The 15,783-nt window shown below is 36.0% G+C and overlaps 1 protein-coding gene across 5 annotated transcripts in view; it reads left to right on the plus strand.

Annotated features, from left to right (window-relative positions):
- The window catches only part of AMPdeam (AMP deaminase), a 343,486-nt gene that overhangs the window by 108,157 nt on the left and 219,546 nt on the right, over positions 1 to 15,783 (plus strand). For 2 of the 5 annotated variants that reach the window (XM_069841641.1, XM_069841646.1), the window contains exon 2: positions 8,423 to 8,473. The exons of the other annotated variants lie outside the window; for them this stretch is intronic. In XM_069841641.1, coding sequence (XP_069697742.1) covers positions 8,423 to 8,473 — 51 coding nt within the window. The remainder of the gene's footprint in view (positions 1 to 8,422; positions 8,474 to 15,783) is intronic. 5 annotated transcript variants of the gene reach the window in all.

The raw sequence follows: 15,783 nt of genomic DNA on the forward strand, positions 1-15,783 counted from the left end.
CTTTCATAACACAAATACTAAATTCCGTTCATCCTTAGAATGAGCTCTAATGTAAACAAAGAAATTGTGTCCAATCGCCAAAAATTAAACCTCCAAACACCAGGTCAATCAGTTCCCCCCCCCCATCTATACGTGGTTTTAGATTGTCCACTACTTCTCTTTGATTAGAATGTCTTGCGGTCAATGACACGTGATTCATGTTTAAATTTTGATCCAAACTAAGAGCGGACAGACTATAACAGAATGTATTAAAAATTAAATTGATACCATAGTAACCATAACCTTACTGCTTCTGTATAAAACGAATTAAATATTATAGAATAGTATATTATGAAACAAGGTTATTATACTTTATGGCACGAGTCAGTTCGCGAGTCTTCTAATTTTGACGAGTGCAATAACTGTATAACATTATAAACGAGTTTCATACGGTATTTTTTGTACGACATCATTATAGAACAATTAATAAAGAAATAACATTAGATTTGTAATGATGGGTAGTTTGATATTATGGCCTATGAGGAAAGAGATGCTATGACGTACCGGTATTGAATATTATAGCATGCAAATCGTTTCATAATGTTAACTTTATAGCACAATAATATGCCATCATATTAGAAATCGTGACGTTTTAGTTGGCATGATAATATTTTACGGCTCTGGTAAAATAATGTGGCATATTATGCACATTTTCACTGACGATAAGATTGATTATAATGCTTGAGTACAAAAAAAAATGTTCTTTCAGATGGTATTAAGAAAACCTATAGGATGTAATTTAAAAATGTTCCCGATGACGTCATAACTCGCACAACAACAGTATAAAACCATTTAATTTCCATAAAAATATTAATTTCTAAATACATGTACAGAGTTTTACGTGTTTGAGATTTTTGTCCAAAATCCTCCAGTTCAATATTAATTGCAATTAGGTCTATGCGTTTTCAAAAACCTTGTATAATTTCATACAGGAAGACCTGAAATATTAAGAAACGTTTTGAACGCCCGTTAACAAAGACATTTTAGAAGTGCAAAAAAGAGACTTAGCAAAGCGATTGAATTGTCAGTTAAATTTCGAGAGTAAATGAAAGATTATTAGAGACATGAGGAAGAAATATCATTTAAAGGTCTTGATTTCTTAGAACTTTCATTTTTGTTATATAACATCTATATTCGATCTACATTAATAATAGAAAAAAACAAAGGCTTTTGTGGAAATAAATAACACTTTGATCGCTACGGAAATGTTTACGTTATATTGGATAAACATAGTAACAATGTGAACGAGTCCATTTTTATAAACAAAGAGAGTCTGCATGTATACATATAATCTACTTGGAAGAGTTTATTATTAGTACATCATTATAATTTGTGGGAGTTGAAATATATGTTTGAAAGATAATATTATCAGTTGTGATTTGATATGGAAACGAAACAGAAGAGAGGACAAAACTATAGAACGTGACATAATCATGTACAGATGGAGAAATAACGATATTCCGGGATATTCTCAAGTGCCTCTATACAGTTAGGCTAATTGTTAATTGTCTGTGGCTCAAAAACAATTCTTCACTTGTCCTTTTAATAGTAAATTCTGTTAGATGCATTATTATTGTTATTATTACTATTATCATTATTATTATTATTATTATTATTATTATTATTATTACTACTACTTACAAATGGCTTCTAAGGAACCCGAAGGTTCATTGCCGCCCTCACATAAGTCCGCCATCGGTCCCTATCCTATGCAAGATTAATCCACTCTCTGTCATAGCCCATCTTCCTCAAATCCATTTTAATATTATCTTCCCATTTACGTCTCGGCCTCCCCAAAGGTCTATTTCCCTCCGGTCTCCCAACTAACACTCTATATGCATTTCTGGATTCACCCATGCGTGCTACATTCCCTGCCCATCTCAAACGTCTGAATTTAATGTTCCTAATTATGTCGGGTGAAGAATACAATGCGTGCAATTCTGCATTGTGTAACTTTCTCCATTCGCCTGTAACTTCATCCCTCTTAGCCCCAAATATTTTCCTAAGAACCTTATTTTCAAACACCCTTAATCTCTGTTCCTCTCTCAAAGTGAGAGTCCAAGTTTCACAACCATACAGAACAACCGGTAATATAACTGTTTTATAAATTCTAACTTTCAGATTTTTTGACAGCAGACTAGATGACAAAAGCTTCTCAACCGAATAATAACAGGCATTTCCCATATTTATTCTGCGTTTAATTTCCTCCCGAGTGTCAGTTATATTTATTACTGTTGCTCCAAAATATTTGACTATTTCCACCTCTTCGAAGGATAAATCTCAAATTTTTATATTTCCATTTCGTACTATATTCTGGTCACGAGACATCATATACCTACATAGTCTTTTCGGGATTTACTTCCAAACCTATCGCTTTACTTGCTTCAAGTAAAATTTCCGTGTTTACCCTGATCGTTTGTTGATTATTATTATTATTATTATTATTATTATTATTAGAGGGTTAATGTTATTCATAGCTTATTTCATTTCATTTATTATAAAAATTATAGCTAAGGTCAACCCCACTGCAGGCCAGATCGACCCAGAGGCTTCCCGCCTTTTACAGTAAGCATTAATGTCAGTAGGGATGTCAGTCTTACGTTCCCGCCACCTTAACCCCCAATAAAATGCCCCTGGTACTCATTTGTTAGAGATTGAGTAAACCCCATGGCAATAGTGCGGCCGGGAGGAATTAAATCATTAGAGAAGATTCATGACACATCGGGAATTGAACCCACGTCCTTCCGCCTTTGCAGCGTTACATCTTAACTGCTATACTACCGCACGATCTGATCTATTCTGTTTATTAGATACACTTAAATCTCCAGAAAATTGTACTTATTTATCTTAAATCCAGTACCCTAATTCCTATATATTGTATAGAAGTTACGCGAAATCATAGGGATTTCCTCAAATCTGTCACTTTTTATTTCTTTACAAACTGGAATTGAAAAATATATTTTTCTAAAACATATTTACATGTAGATGCAACACATATTGACAGAGATTATACATATTCAGAAGTGACTGTACTGTGCACTTGGTTGCGACCCAAAATAGAAACATCTGTCGGTCAGTACTCTGGTCCCAATAACTTCCTAGTGACTGGCATCCAAGCTTTCAATGCAATAATTTCATACCTCAAAATTCTGGCGCTTCGCTGGAGACACTCAATATTTCGCCGCTGCCGGACCCCGCCTGGTCGGCAATAATGCATTGCTGTTGGGCAGATGGACTAGAGTCTCTGTAAGTGGTTCATCCTTGAGTACGAGTTCAAATTCTGCAACTGAAAGGTCCCATTCATTGTGCGAGCTCAAACGTAAACATATCGTTGACATGAAAGCTAGGAACCATTTAATTAAACGTGGCCATTCATAACACATTCTCGTCAACTCAACCGTAACGACCTAAAATTAGACGCTCGGTGGTTCCAAGCTTCTTAGTTTAAGTTTGCGTGAACGTGAATAATTCAGTTAATTGCAGAACAGGAGTGACGCTATAATGGAAGGTAGAGAATCTAATCAAAGCACAAGTAGCTTACCACCACATTTGCCAGTGTGGTCTTCGGTCTTAATACTACAAGGAACCAAACAGTACGCGAAATCTGCTTGTCATAGGTACAGTTGTCAAAAAAAAAAAAAAAAAAAAAAAAAAAAAAAAAAAAAAAAAAAAAAGTGGCCGCACTCGTGAACAGCGAATATTTTCTAAGTCCACTTCGGGTCACGGCGATGTTACACGATACATGTGCTTTTAGAAGCAGTTCCGGAACTATGGACTCATTCCATATCTGCGCCTCGTAGACCAGCGGTAGAGAGCTCGCTTAATGATTTAAAGCAGGGCTGGGCAGCAAGAGCGGATTCTACTCTCTCACGGGGAGCCATATGATTTCTCTTCATCCCCTTTCTTCCCCGCCGAACACCGCGCAGCGTTGATTCAGTGACTGATGAATATTAAGCGTCCCCGTTTAGAGACTGGTTCCGCTCCCGATGTCCAGCCCTGATTTAAAGGTTGTGAGTTCGGGCCTTGTTCAAGTTTTCATTTTATTTTTTAATCGTTCTATAGCGATATAAAAATTTATTATTCAAATTATCATTTATATTCTGTTATCGTTCTTTACCGATATGAATAATATTCAAGTTATTTATATTTTATCGTTCCTTTAGCGATATATATATATATACATATATAATATTCAAGTTATAATTTGTTATATTCTGTTATCGTTCATTAGCAATATACATAATATTCAAATTATCATTTATATTCTGTTATCGTTCTTTAACGATATGAATAGTATTCAAGTTATTTATATTTTATCGTTCCTTTAGCGATATATGCAATATTCAAGTTATAATTTGGTATATTCTGTTATCGTTCTTTAGCGACGTGAATAATATTCAAATTATCATTTGTATTCTGTTATCGTTCATTAGCGATATAAATAATATTCAAATTATCATTTGTATTCTGTTATCGTTCGTTAGCGATATAAATAATATTAAAATTATCATTTATATTCTGTTATCGTTCGTTAGCGATATAAGTAATATAAATTTAATGTTAGGTTTAGAACAATACAGCTGCCTATACGAGTGTTAGTTTTTTCTTCTTATACTGTTATATTATTACATTATACTATCCTGTAACATAATAAATTGGAAAGGTGTCACGAGGATTTGAGCCTGATACGTTGACATTTCAATTCCGAATTTCGCGACGTCCGACGTTCCTACATTCTTCCGACTGAGCTATGTCATTTACCTGGTATTAACGTAATTCAGCGCATTGTCAGAAACACTACAACTGAACATTCATTTCAATTATATTCTGAATATTTAATAATGATATAAAAAGGTTACGTTTATGACAATATTTGTAGTTGTAATACCAACTGCAACAGCAGCAGTGTTAACAGCAGCAATGATTAAGGACGTATTGCGTGGATACAGTTGAATACAGATTTTTCGAAAACAAATTACGACACTGAGGTCGAGATTATAAAATAATTATATTCTTCTTAACTCTGTGGACTTTATGTTTGAAAATTATATAGTTATTAATACGACTCTAAAAAGTATTTATATTATTATTTCCTAATTGAATATATATTTTTAGTATAATGAATGTTTTGCTGTTATTTTAAGACCTAGGTAGAGGCTAATTCTCTGAGGAAACACGATGCCATTTCTGCCTGCGACTTTGACTGACATGGCTCCACAAAGAGGTGCAGGAACGAATGAAAGTATAATACGGGCTGTGGTTCATCTTGGTTTTTCGGCATCCGAGGCAGGTAGGCGTTTCAACGTTTCAGAAAGGACAGCCCGGAGATGGGTGCAAAATTATCAACGCTCGGCAATTTTTGGCCGAAAATCTGGGAGTGGTAGAAGGAAAATTTCAACACCACAACAGGACGCCAGATTAGTGGCAGAGGTTGAAAGGAATCCCTTTCATACCGCTGCTACTTTGAAGGCAGTTGTTAATTTCCCTGGCCACGACCAGACCGTGAGAAATCGTTTAAGGGCCTCCAATTTGAGATCTCGACGTGACATTCCTAGGGAAGTTCATAAGGAAGAGCATATAGAGGAGCGTTTAGTCTTTGCTGTGGGAAATGTTGATCGGGATTGGAAAAGAGTAATATTTTCTGATGAAGTCACCTTTTCTAGTACAAAGGAAGGACCCACTCTTGTATATCGTCCTCCTGGTACCCGATTCGACCACATACACGCTACCATGCGTGCCCGCAGTGGTAGAGTATCTGTGTCGTGTTTGAATTCTTCAATTTCAGCAGGATAATCATCCAGTCCACACATCTCAATTGATTCGGGACTAGTTTGCGAGGAGACAGGATATTGAATTGATAGACTGGCCTCGTCGCTCTCCGGACTTGAACCCTTTAGAGAATATGCGGGAACAAGTAAAGAAGCATATGCGGAAAAATTGGCCCAATCCCCCTCCAAGACACCCTGATGATTTGTGGAAGCTCGTCCATGGTCCCTGGGATGCCGTGACTGAGAACATTCGGTATTTGAAAACACTAGTCGATTACATGCCCACTCGACTGCAAGATGTGATCGAGATGGGAGGAAGATGGACTAAATATTGAATCGTAGTTTTTTTTTTAACTTTTAATTTTTTAAGGCAGGCGCCTGTAAGTTTGTTTTGTTTATGCCACGAAAGATATTTTTGTTGAGAATAGAATCTTTCTTTCCATTTGCAGCCATAATGTCATAATAAATAATGACACAGTCATGGCATAATACATTCATGAATTTGATGTTAATTACTAAAACAGTCATAAAAGAAACAGAAACAATTATATTTTCTCTCTCTCCTAAAAAAACATAAAAAGCACTAGGTTGTGCTCGAATGCACGACCTTACGAACACTTGCCCGAAACGCTACCATTACGCTACAGATTAACACGGAGAAACTTTCCTTCTGACTGTAGATATCAGGCCACGTGATCCAACAACATGTAACATCACCTGTCTCCGAATTGTAGCGGAGATACCCGAAGGGAACTTTGTGTCTCGAGAGCGGCCACTTTTTCTTTTGACAACTGTACATTGGGATTAGCGGCCAAAATCCAAGATAAGAATAGAAACATATTTTGTCTTAGCAACTACAATCAATCTTCCCCACAATCGATTCTATCAACCGACAATGGGCCTATTGATAACCGATTGAACTGGTTATTCCTTACGTATATGCTTCTCGTTCTGAAAGTCCAAATAATCTTCTTTCTTATATTTATAGCCTATTTACTCGGAGTGAAATATTTAAGTTTCAGTTTGCATAGTAGATGTAGCATTGTAGTCACAAAACTTCAAGGCTCTTTGGTTTAAGTAGGTGAGTATTCAGGGAAAGAATGAGTGTTACGAAACGTCTCTTATAATATCAGTAGTATTCACATACTCTACTTAAAACATGGATGCCGATCCGCGGAGTTGCGTTCGGGCGTGGGTTCGATTGCCGCTTGGGCTGATTACCTGGTTGAGTTTTTTTCGAGGTTTCGCCAACCGTAAGGCAAATGCCACGTAACCTATGGCTAATTCTCGGCCTCATCTCGCCAAATACTCTCACTATTACCAATCCCATCGACGCAAAAAAATCCTAGCAGTTGTACAGCGTCGTTAAATAGCCAAATAAAAAAATAATAAAACCTGTAACTTATAAATGAAGCCAAATCTTCTTCTTAGGATTATAAATAATTATAATGCTTTTGTGTGCAATCTGCAAAATAATCTTCTTGCTTTGGTGCATAATAGGCCCAAGTCATTTCATGTACAGTGTGTCAAAAAAAACCGGACCGACCCTTTTAGCTGATTTCAGAGCCTTGTTCACTCCAGAGCACGATAGACTGGTAACTAAGACTTTCGTGGTTCGAATCCTGCCTGGGAAGGAAACTTTTTTTTGTTCCTTATTCAAATTTATTTCCAATACTTTTCGATTGCAGCGGTATTTTACTACTTAATTAACTTATTATTCCCAGAAAATGAATTTTACCAGCAATCGAAAAGTATTGGGAATAAATTTGAATAAGGAAGAAATAAAAGTTTCCTCTCCAGGCAGGATTCGAACCACGAAAGTCTTAGTTATCAGTCTATTGTGCTCTGGAGTGAACAAGGTTCTGAAATCAGCTACAAGGATCGGTTCGGGTTTTTTTTGCCACTACTGTACCTATCTTTGTAGTTCGTAAAGGGTCTTCCAATAAGAGTACTTTTAACATGTAACAGCTGCCGTGTTTATTAAGCTAATAGCAGTCATATTTGTTTCCCATGGTTACAAATTAATAATTATGGAACGTTACACCAATCCACAACGCGTAGAAATCATTAAGCATTCCGTGCAGTGTACGATGTGTGTAAGATACCGGGCTAATAAGAGATTATTTTTGGCCTCAATTTGAAGATATGGATCTCAGAAAAGTTTGGTTTCAGGAAGATGGCGCCACGTCTCTTACTCCTCACGAAATAGTCGACCTTTTGAGGGAGAAGTTCAGTAGTTTTCGCGTGGTGGTGATATTAACTGGCACCCGAGATAATGGGTGCTATTCATAGACATTTCGCTAGCCCGCGCTACGAGTGTGCTAAACTAGCCCCGACTATCGACTGGTTACTTGTACAGGATTCATATCATATCACATCGCTAACACTGGTTTATGAATACGAAAAACGTTAGTTCGCTGATCATCCACCGGAAGCCCGCGCTAAGAATGTTTATGAATATGGCCCAGTGTGATTTAACACCGCTGGGTTATTGAACTTTTTCTGAATATAAGGCACAGTACTGTTGACAGATTTAAATTTCTTCCTTTCAAGTGCAGTAACAGTCACGTCTTTCGCTATATTTCACAGGACTAATGCTCACTGTTGCTTTACAGAATGTGTAGCAGTGGCGTGCATTCATCCCCATCTACCCCAGCTCAGCTGGGGTAAGTAATGCACGTATCGTATTCCTCGAATTTATATATTTATATATTTTTTATAATACGACACACTAACCACATTTAAAAAACCCGCGCGCGATCACTTATTAACGTTGGAAGGCCGCCCAGCTACTTGGGTCGAATGAAGTGATGGTAAATACTTATGAGAAAATTTCCATTTTTCGTCTCTTTAAATTCCATTCTGGAGTGTAAATTTCCTCTCAACTTTGTATTAGTCGAGAACAATAACCTGAGAGCCGAAATTGGTAACAACGAATTCAATGCATATGTATTTCTTTCCCTGCCGATCTAGTGATAAAGCAGATATGTAGCTCCTGAACGTTGGATGGTTCTCTATTTATAATATAGTGCAAAGAGAAACAAATCTCACACCATAGTTTTATATTCATTTTCACATTTTCACTGAGATTCAGTAGATAATGTTTAACTTGTTTAACAGTTCTTGGTACTCAAATTAAAAAAAATAGTTTAATACTATTTATTACTTTAAATATGTATGCAAAAATATAAGAGAGGGGAGGAAAGAAGTACAAGTAAGAAGATAAGATCAAAATAGGCACAAAATGTACTAATGTAATATATTGGCAATCTAATACTTGTTGATAACGTTCAAAAGTCAAAGTTTTTTACCCAGTTGGTTAAATAGCATTTTCACAGAATTAAAATGTCTTATTATTGAACTTAATTATTTGTTTTATTTTGTAGGAGATTTTCAGTTAATGAATTTTTCTGATTTTTCTAAACATACAAATTTCCTTTCACTTTCCATTACTGGCCAATTATATTCGTGTTGGTGAAATCTCGAACAATCGACATTATACACGTAGATGAATTTTGCAAGGAGCATCGTATTGGTTGCACGCTAAATCATGTGTAAAATTGTCTTGTTAGAATTCTTGAATAACATACTGTAAGTAGTAGTACATTAACTCTAAATGTAATCTCTTAGTTACAGAAATGAGACAAAATAATATTATATGTATATTTATTTTTTCAGAATTAAATAATTCAGACGTCAAATTTTCATCCCGTAAATATAATATTGGAATTGCGATTTTAAACTTTAGTGTATGTTAATTGAATATTAATCTTTAGAATTTCCTTACATTTACAAACTACTTAACAACTAGAAAGTGAATTTTAAGTTGAAAATATGCATAATATTATAAAATACTATTTTTTCAAGACCTTTTCATGAAGAAAAAAGAACATTATGGAAGAAGATAGACCAGCTCAGTGTTTACCTGAACTAACCCATAAAGTTTACAAAGCATTTAATTGCATCGTCTTGTTAGAAATATATATGACAAGTTGGTATTGTGTAACTTCATGCATTATTTTACTGAAGCTGCCTCCTCTTCTGTCAAGGTAGGATAATACCTGGACCAAAACCGGCTGTGTGAATAGATTTCCAACAGCTTCCTCAGATAGATGTCATCTGTGTGCAAATCTTGGTACTACATCAGCTACATCTTCGGTCGACCTGAAACTATTGAAATATAGGCTAATATAGATGAAGTTGAATTTAATGACGCGAAATGAGTCCGAGGTTTAACGCCGAAAGTTACTCAGCAATTCTGCTTCATTTGATTGAGGGAAAACCCCGGAGAAACCCCAACCAGCATTTGAATCCTGGCCCGCTCGTTTCACAGTAAGACATGCTACTCCACACCGGTGAAGAACGTGATCCTTAATTAAAAATACACTTACAGGCTACTACAGTAGTCAAAGGTGTGTCTAATAGGATTCAAAATGATCCTATAGAAGCTGTAGCTCACTCCTTGCTAAAAGAAATGAAGTCGGAAATAAAAAACGCTAATTTTGTTCCGGTTTTAGCTGGCTATTACACTTTTACTTCGTCATACTACTTTTGACCAATAAAACGGTACGAAAGGACTTCTTCCAACCAATTATGGCTGCTTATCCCATAATTTTATCGCGTCCCTGGCATTTGTTTAATTTTATCGCTTCCCTAGCATTTGTTTCTTTATTTGCCAACGTTTCAAACTGCACTGGTCTGAACGTCAAAGAAAAAAAAAAAAAATACAAACCACTCCAGTCGATGCACAGCAGTTTCAAATATGACTCGCATTGGCATTCAAGAACAAGAATAAATAAACATCACTGGTCATAGCTATGCATCTTCCCTGAAACCCTAATTACAAATAAAAATGAAGAGCACCATTCGGAAATCCTGAATAAGTTGAGGAATACATCATGTACATCAACGAGTTCCACTTCTTTTACGCACACGTCCAATATAACATCAACTGAACCACCAACCATTAAAACATTCAAATTTGAAAATTGTACTTTCAATAATTGTTCCTTTTAAAATTATTCATGTTTATTTTTTATTTCATCATTGTTAATTAAAACTTTTCTTGTTTATTTCATCATCCCTAATTAAAACTTTTCTAACACTTGCTTATATTATTTAGGTTATGTTATAACTTCTGCTATATGATATTATGAACAATTTTAGAAACTAAGATGGTTCACCCTTGTAGTGTTATAGACAGATATAGTGACGACGGCTCGCGATGATTCTAATTAATCAATGCTCATTAACACAGCCCTGCTACTTACACATAAGCATTCTTACAGAGTAACACGTGAACGGAATGCCTTTAACCTAGATGCCCCCGACTCTCGGTCGAAAGTGAGATGCCAATTTGGCAGAGTTCCTGTTGAACACGGCATGTCGGAAATATTTGTTTAGCAACACATATTGCCAATGTTAAACGTTACACGTCATTTTCTGCCATTCCTTTAACTTGTCTGTCGACTAAATTCAATTTCTTCTCGGAAACCTATGTTCTTGGAGCAAATACGTGGACGTCCCTGTTTTTGTCAGCATCTGGCGACCTTTGGCTCTTAAGAACAATTACGTCGTGTTTTGTTTCTTTGGGAAATTACGCCGTGTCAGAGAACTGTCTCACGGAGAATAACCGACTCCAATTGGCCACATACTTGGCACAGAATTTCATTAAAAAAATAAGAAAGGGAAAACCAAGCAAGTATTCGAAATTGATTCAGAAACAAGGGTAAAATTTACTTTGCCCAGCTTTCTCATATCAATCACTTGGCCGTCTCTTTTTGCCTTGAGTACATGGATGTAAGCAGGGGCTGTAACGAGAGAGGGAGACCTGCCACTGGCCGGCCAACAAACGCCAGGGACATTCTCTGGGATTCATTGTATAGTCGATATCATAATGAAATTACTATTATTCCTGTTTCAAAAACTGTGGATTAAGCGCCAGTAAATGATGTTCACATTAACATACTTTCAATAATAGGATCAGCGTGGCTTCTCATTACCACATGAGAAGAAACACAAGTTCTTCAGCAGATACCCACTGTTGTGCAGGGTTCGTGTAGCTTCACTTTGTTCCTCTGCTCCGGGACCGTTCGTAGTGTCCTACCTTATCAACAAAGCTCGGAACTTGGGGACTTGTGTCTTTGTATACGGCTAAGCGACCGGACTTCAATGTCAACAAACTCCCGCTTCCAGCACGGAGGTACTGTCAGGTCTGCTATAAAAGTGGTTACTAACTGGTACAACACATTAATAGTATTTCGGTAGGTTGAAACACGTAATTTTATAGCATATGCATAATGAAAATAAAAATAAGAAATATTTAAAATTTACTGTTCTCCTCTGTACATTTTATTACAGTGTATGACTACGTTCATTCGAACATTTTCGAATCCATAACTTCTTCGTCTATTAGTTAAACATGATTTAAAACGAGAAAAACTTACTTCCACTTCACATGAAGTGACGGGAGAAAACTTACTATGCTGAATGTTTTCACTGTCACTGTTTTCTATTCGATTTTCAGCAGTTGCTAGCTAATCTCGTATCTGAGAAAGATAAGTATATCGTAATTTTTTCTCGAAAATAGTTTTCAGTTTGTGTCACTACTAGGGCAGGTCCCTCTACGACTTGATTCATGGCTATGGACAAATTTTCCACCGATTTAAGGGACTGCAATGTCTTTCACCGTTTCCAGCCTCTAGTTTGTTTGTGACACAATTTACAAAATATAAACTCTCGATTCGAAGAAAGTAATGTATCTCCTCCGAATTCCTCCACGAAATTCTTTACATAAAATTTAGAAAATTGACTGTATTTTCGAACTTCTATAATAGCCATTCGAATTCCTCAAAACAGACAGTTTACCTGTAATTCTCTGAACGACATTGGCTTTGACATGACAGGGTTTCCTCATCCGTCTTCTTGTCATTCGACGTGACCACTTTTTAGTACACACGACTGTCCCTGAGCACTTGCAGCACGAGCTTTGTGTTCGTTGCACCTGTAACCTTACTCACGCACATGACACACAAGTCCCCAAGTTCCGAGCTTTACTTATCAACCTCCAACAACGGACACTGCGGTAGTATAAAGTGAGAGTACAAGCCTGTGATTATTGGTCAACATTGTGTGTTGTGGTCTTCTCTGGCAGCAATACAGCCTTGACAGGGTCTGTACATTCCGTTTCACAACACACTGAGTGCGTTCCACTCTCATGTATGGGGCAATAGCACGTTCCTTTAACTGACAAGAACAAATAAACAAGTTTACACATTGTAGCAGAGTAACCATATGTTCCGTTCTGTAATATTGTCATGACTGTTTCATCGTTTCGATTTAAAGATCCATTACTATGTTTCTAAGAAGAAGACATCATTAAGAGGAACTGAAAATAATGCTCCAACATTTTGTGCATATATATTATGATTATTAAAGTTGTATAGGAATTACTACATTCGCCAGTCAACATGTTTTGACCAATAATTGAATTAAGTCAGCAAGACTTGTAGACGACTATTCAAGTTGAGTTAGTTACAAGATGGTGTGGATGACAATCGATTTGATTAGTCATCAGACGGACGGTGAGGATGACTACCGAGTTCAATTAGTCACCGCATATGGACGACAGACGAGTTGAGTCACCAGATGTTGAAGACAATAGAGTTGAATTAGTCACCAGGTGTTGACGACAATAGAGTTGGATTAGCCAGCAATGTTGACGACAGTAGAGTTGCATTAGTGAGCAGATGTTAATAATAGAGTTGCATTAGTCATCAGATGATTATGAAGGACTATAAAGTTAAATTAGTCGCCAGATGTGGACGACAAATAGAGTTGAATCAATGACCAGATGTTGTGAACGACAGTCGAGTTGAGTTAATCACCAGATGTGAACAACAATCGAGTTGAATTAGTCACTACATGTGAACGACAATCGAGTTGAATTAGTTACCAAATACGGATGACAGTCAAGTTGAGTTAATCACCAGATGTGTGGACAACAATCGAATTATATTAGTCACCAGATGTTTTGAAGGACAATCGAGATGAATTAGCAGGTGTGAGCGACTGTTGAGTTGAATGAGGTACCAAATATCGAGAATTAAGACACCAGACGTGAGTGACTTGAATTAATCAATTGTTGTGGACAACTGTAGAGTTGCATTAGTCACAAGATGTTATAGAATACTATAAAGTTGAATTAATCACTAGATGTGGGCAACTGATGAGTTGAATTAGCCGCCAGATGTGTACAACTATCGAGTTGAATTATCCACCTTGTGGACGACAATCGAGTTTAATAAGTCACCAAATGTGGACGACAGTTGAATTGAATTAGTCATTAGATGTAGATGAATAATCGAATTGAATTAGTCGCCAGATGTTGTGGATGACAGTCGAATTGAGGTAGTCCGCCAGATGTTTACAGAAATGAAGTTGAATTAATCACTAGATGTTGTGGACAACAATAAAGTTGAAGTAGTAACAAGATGTTGCAGACACTATAGAGATGAATTTCCAAATGTGGCGACTATCGAGCAGATATTGTGGACCGACTATAGAGATGAATTAATCATCAGATGTTGTGGGGAAACTATCGAGTTCAATTACTCACAGTGTGTTTTGTACAAGAGTGGAGTTACATAATTAGTCATCTGTTTTGAACAGTATGTAAGTTAAAAGAAGGTTCATTTATTTAATTAACAGTGATGTATCGCACAAAGAAGTATGTTGAAGTCCATGCCAACCTTGACAAACTTTGTTAGCCAAATTAAGTAATTGACATACGAATACAGCAGCAGCAACAACAACAATAACAACAACATAACTGTGTTTTCTCCCATGCAGTGATTTAAGAACAGGCCAATCACAACACCTCTATTTCTTTTATAAAGTAAATTCAGACGTCTCACAGGCGGTCTTGATTCACGTGTAATTCGGTAAATAAACAAAAGAATGTATTGTAAGCCTTATTGCTGCTTTAATCGGTATCCGCCGATGTTTATTTTTAATGCAAATTCTTAGTCAATTTACATTATTATTTCAATTTTAAAATCTTTTATTATATTTGAGTAAATATAATACGCTCAACGTTTAATTTCTTATTCGGCATAGTGATATGAGATTACACAGTTTTTTTAGATTGCCAGTGGACAATACCCATAAGTCAACTTATTTATTTATTTTTTTTTTACTGTTCCAGTTAATCATAACTATAATGTACTTATTTCTGTACAATAACTTTTTACTTAATTATAGAAAATTCTTATTATTACTGTTTTGTTGTTTTTAATTGTTGTCTCATCTTTTATTTTCATAGTTTTTAATATATCGAAGTTACGATTATTACAACAAATGCACTTTTAATTATGTATTGAAATATGAAAATAATGAATATTCATTATTAAAATTAAATTGGAATGTAATTCAATCACATTTTCGATAATTTTACAAAATTAAGTAACTTTTACCTGGCATATTTCTTGGATTCCTCGGAAATCGTTATGTAATTTACTGTGATTTCTAATGAACGCCATGTACAGCGTAAAAAAAGAGTAGTTATGAGATTTCGGTACTTCTCAGCAGAGAACACGGAATTTTTAAGGTCACGCTTGATATCCGAAGTGAGAGTAGGTTATGAGTAGATTTCGAAGTTCAGGTCCCGATGGAGGAGATACAGGTTGACTGATAGCGAGTGTTGGACGGAGGTGGGGGAACGGACTAGGGCTTGATTGCTTTTTCCGGTCTGGTCGTACGTATTAGCACTCAAGCTGGGACAGTTGGGACTATGTGAAGTCATTACGATGTCGAGAAGAAAATGTAATTGGAACAAATTTTTAAATGTAATTTATTAAATTCCTTTCACAAAAAAAAAAAAAAAAAAAAAAAAAAAAAAAAAAAAAAACTTATAGTAGAAATAAGTAATTTTATCTGAAATGGCAAAATGGGTCACAATTGTTGAAAAAAAACACAA

Source organism: Periplaneta americana, chromosome 12, assembly GCF_040183065.1.
Source record: "Periplaneta americana isolate PAMFEO1 chromosome 12, P.americana_PAMFEO1_priV1, whole genome shotgun sequence".
NCBI classification, from domain to species: Eukaryota; Metazoa; Arthropoda; class Insecta; order Blattodea; family Blattidae; genus Periplaneta; species Periplaneta americana.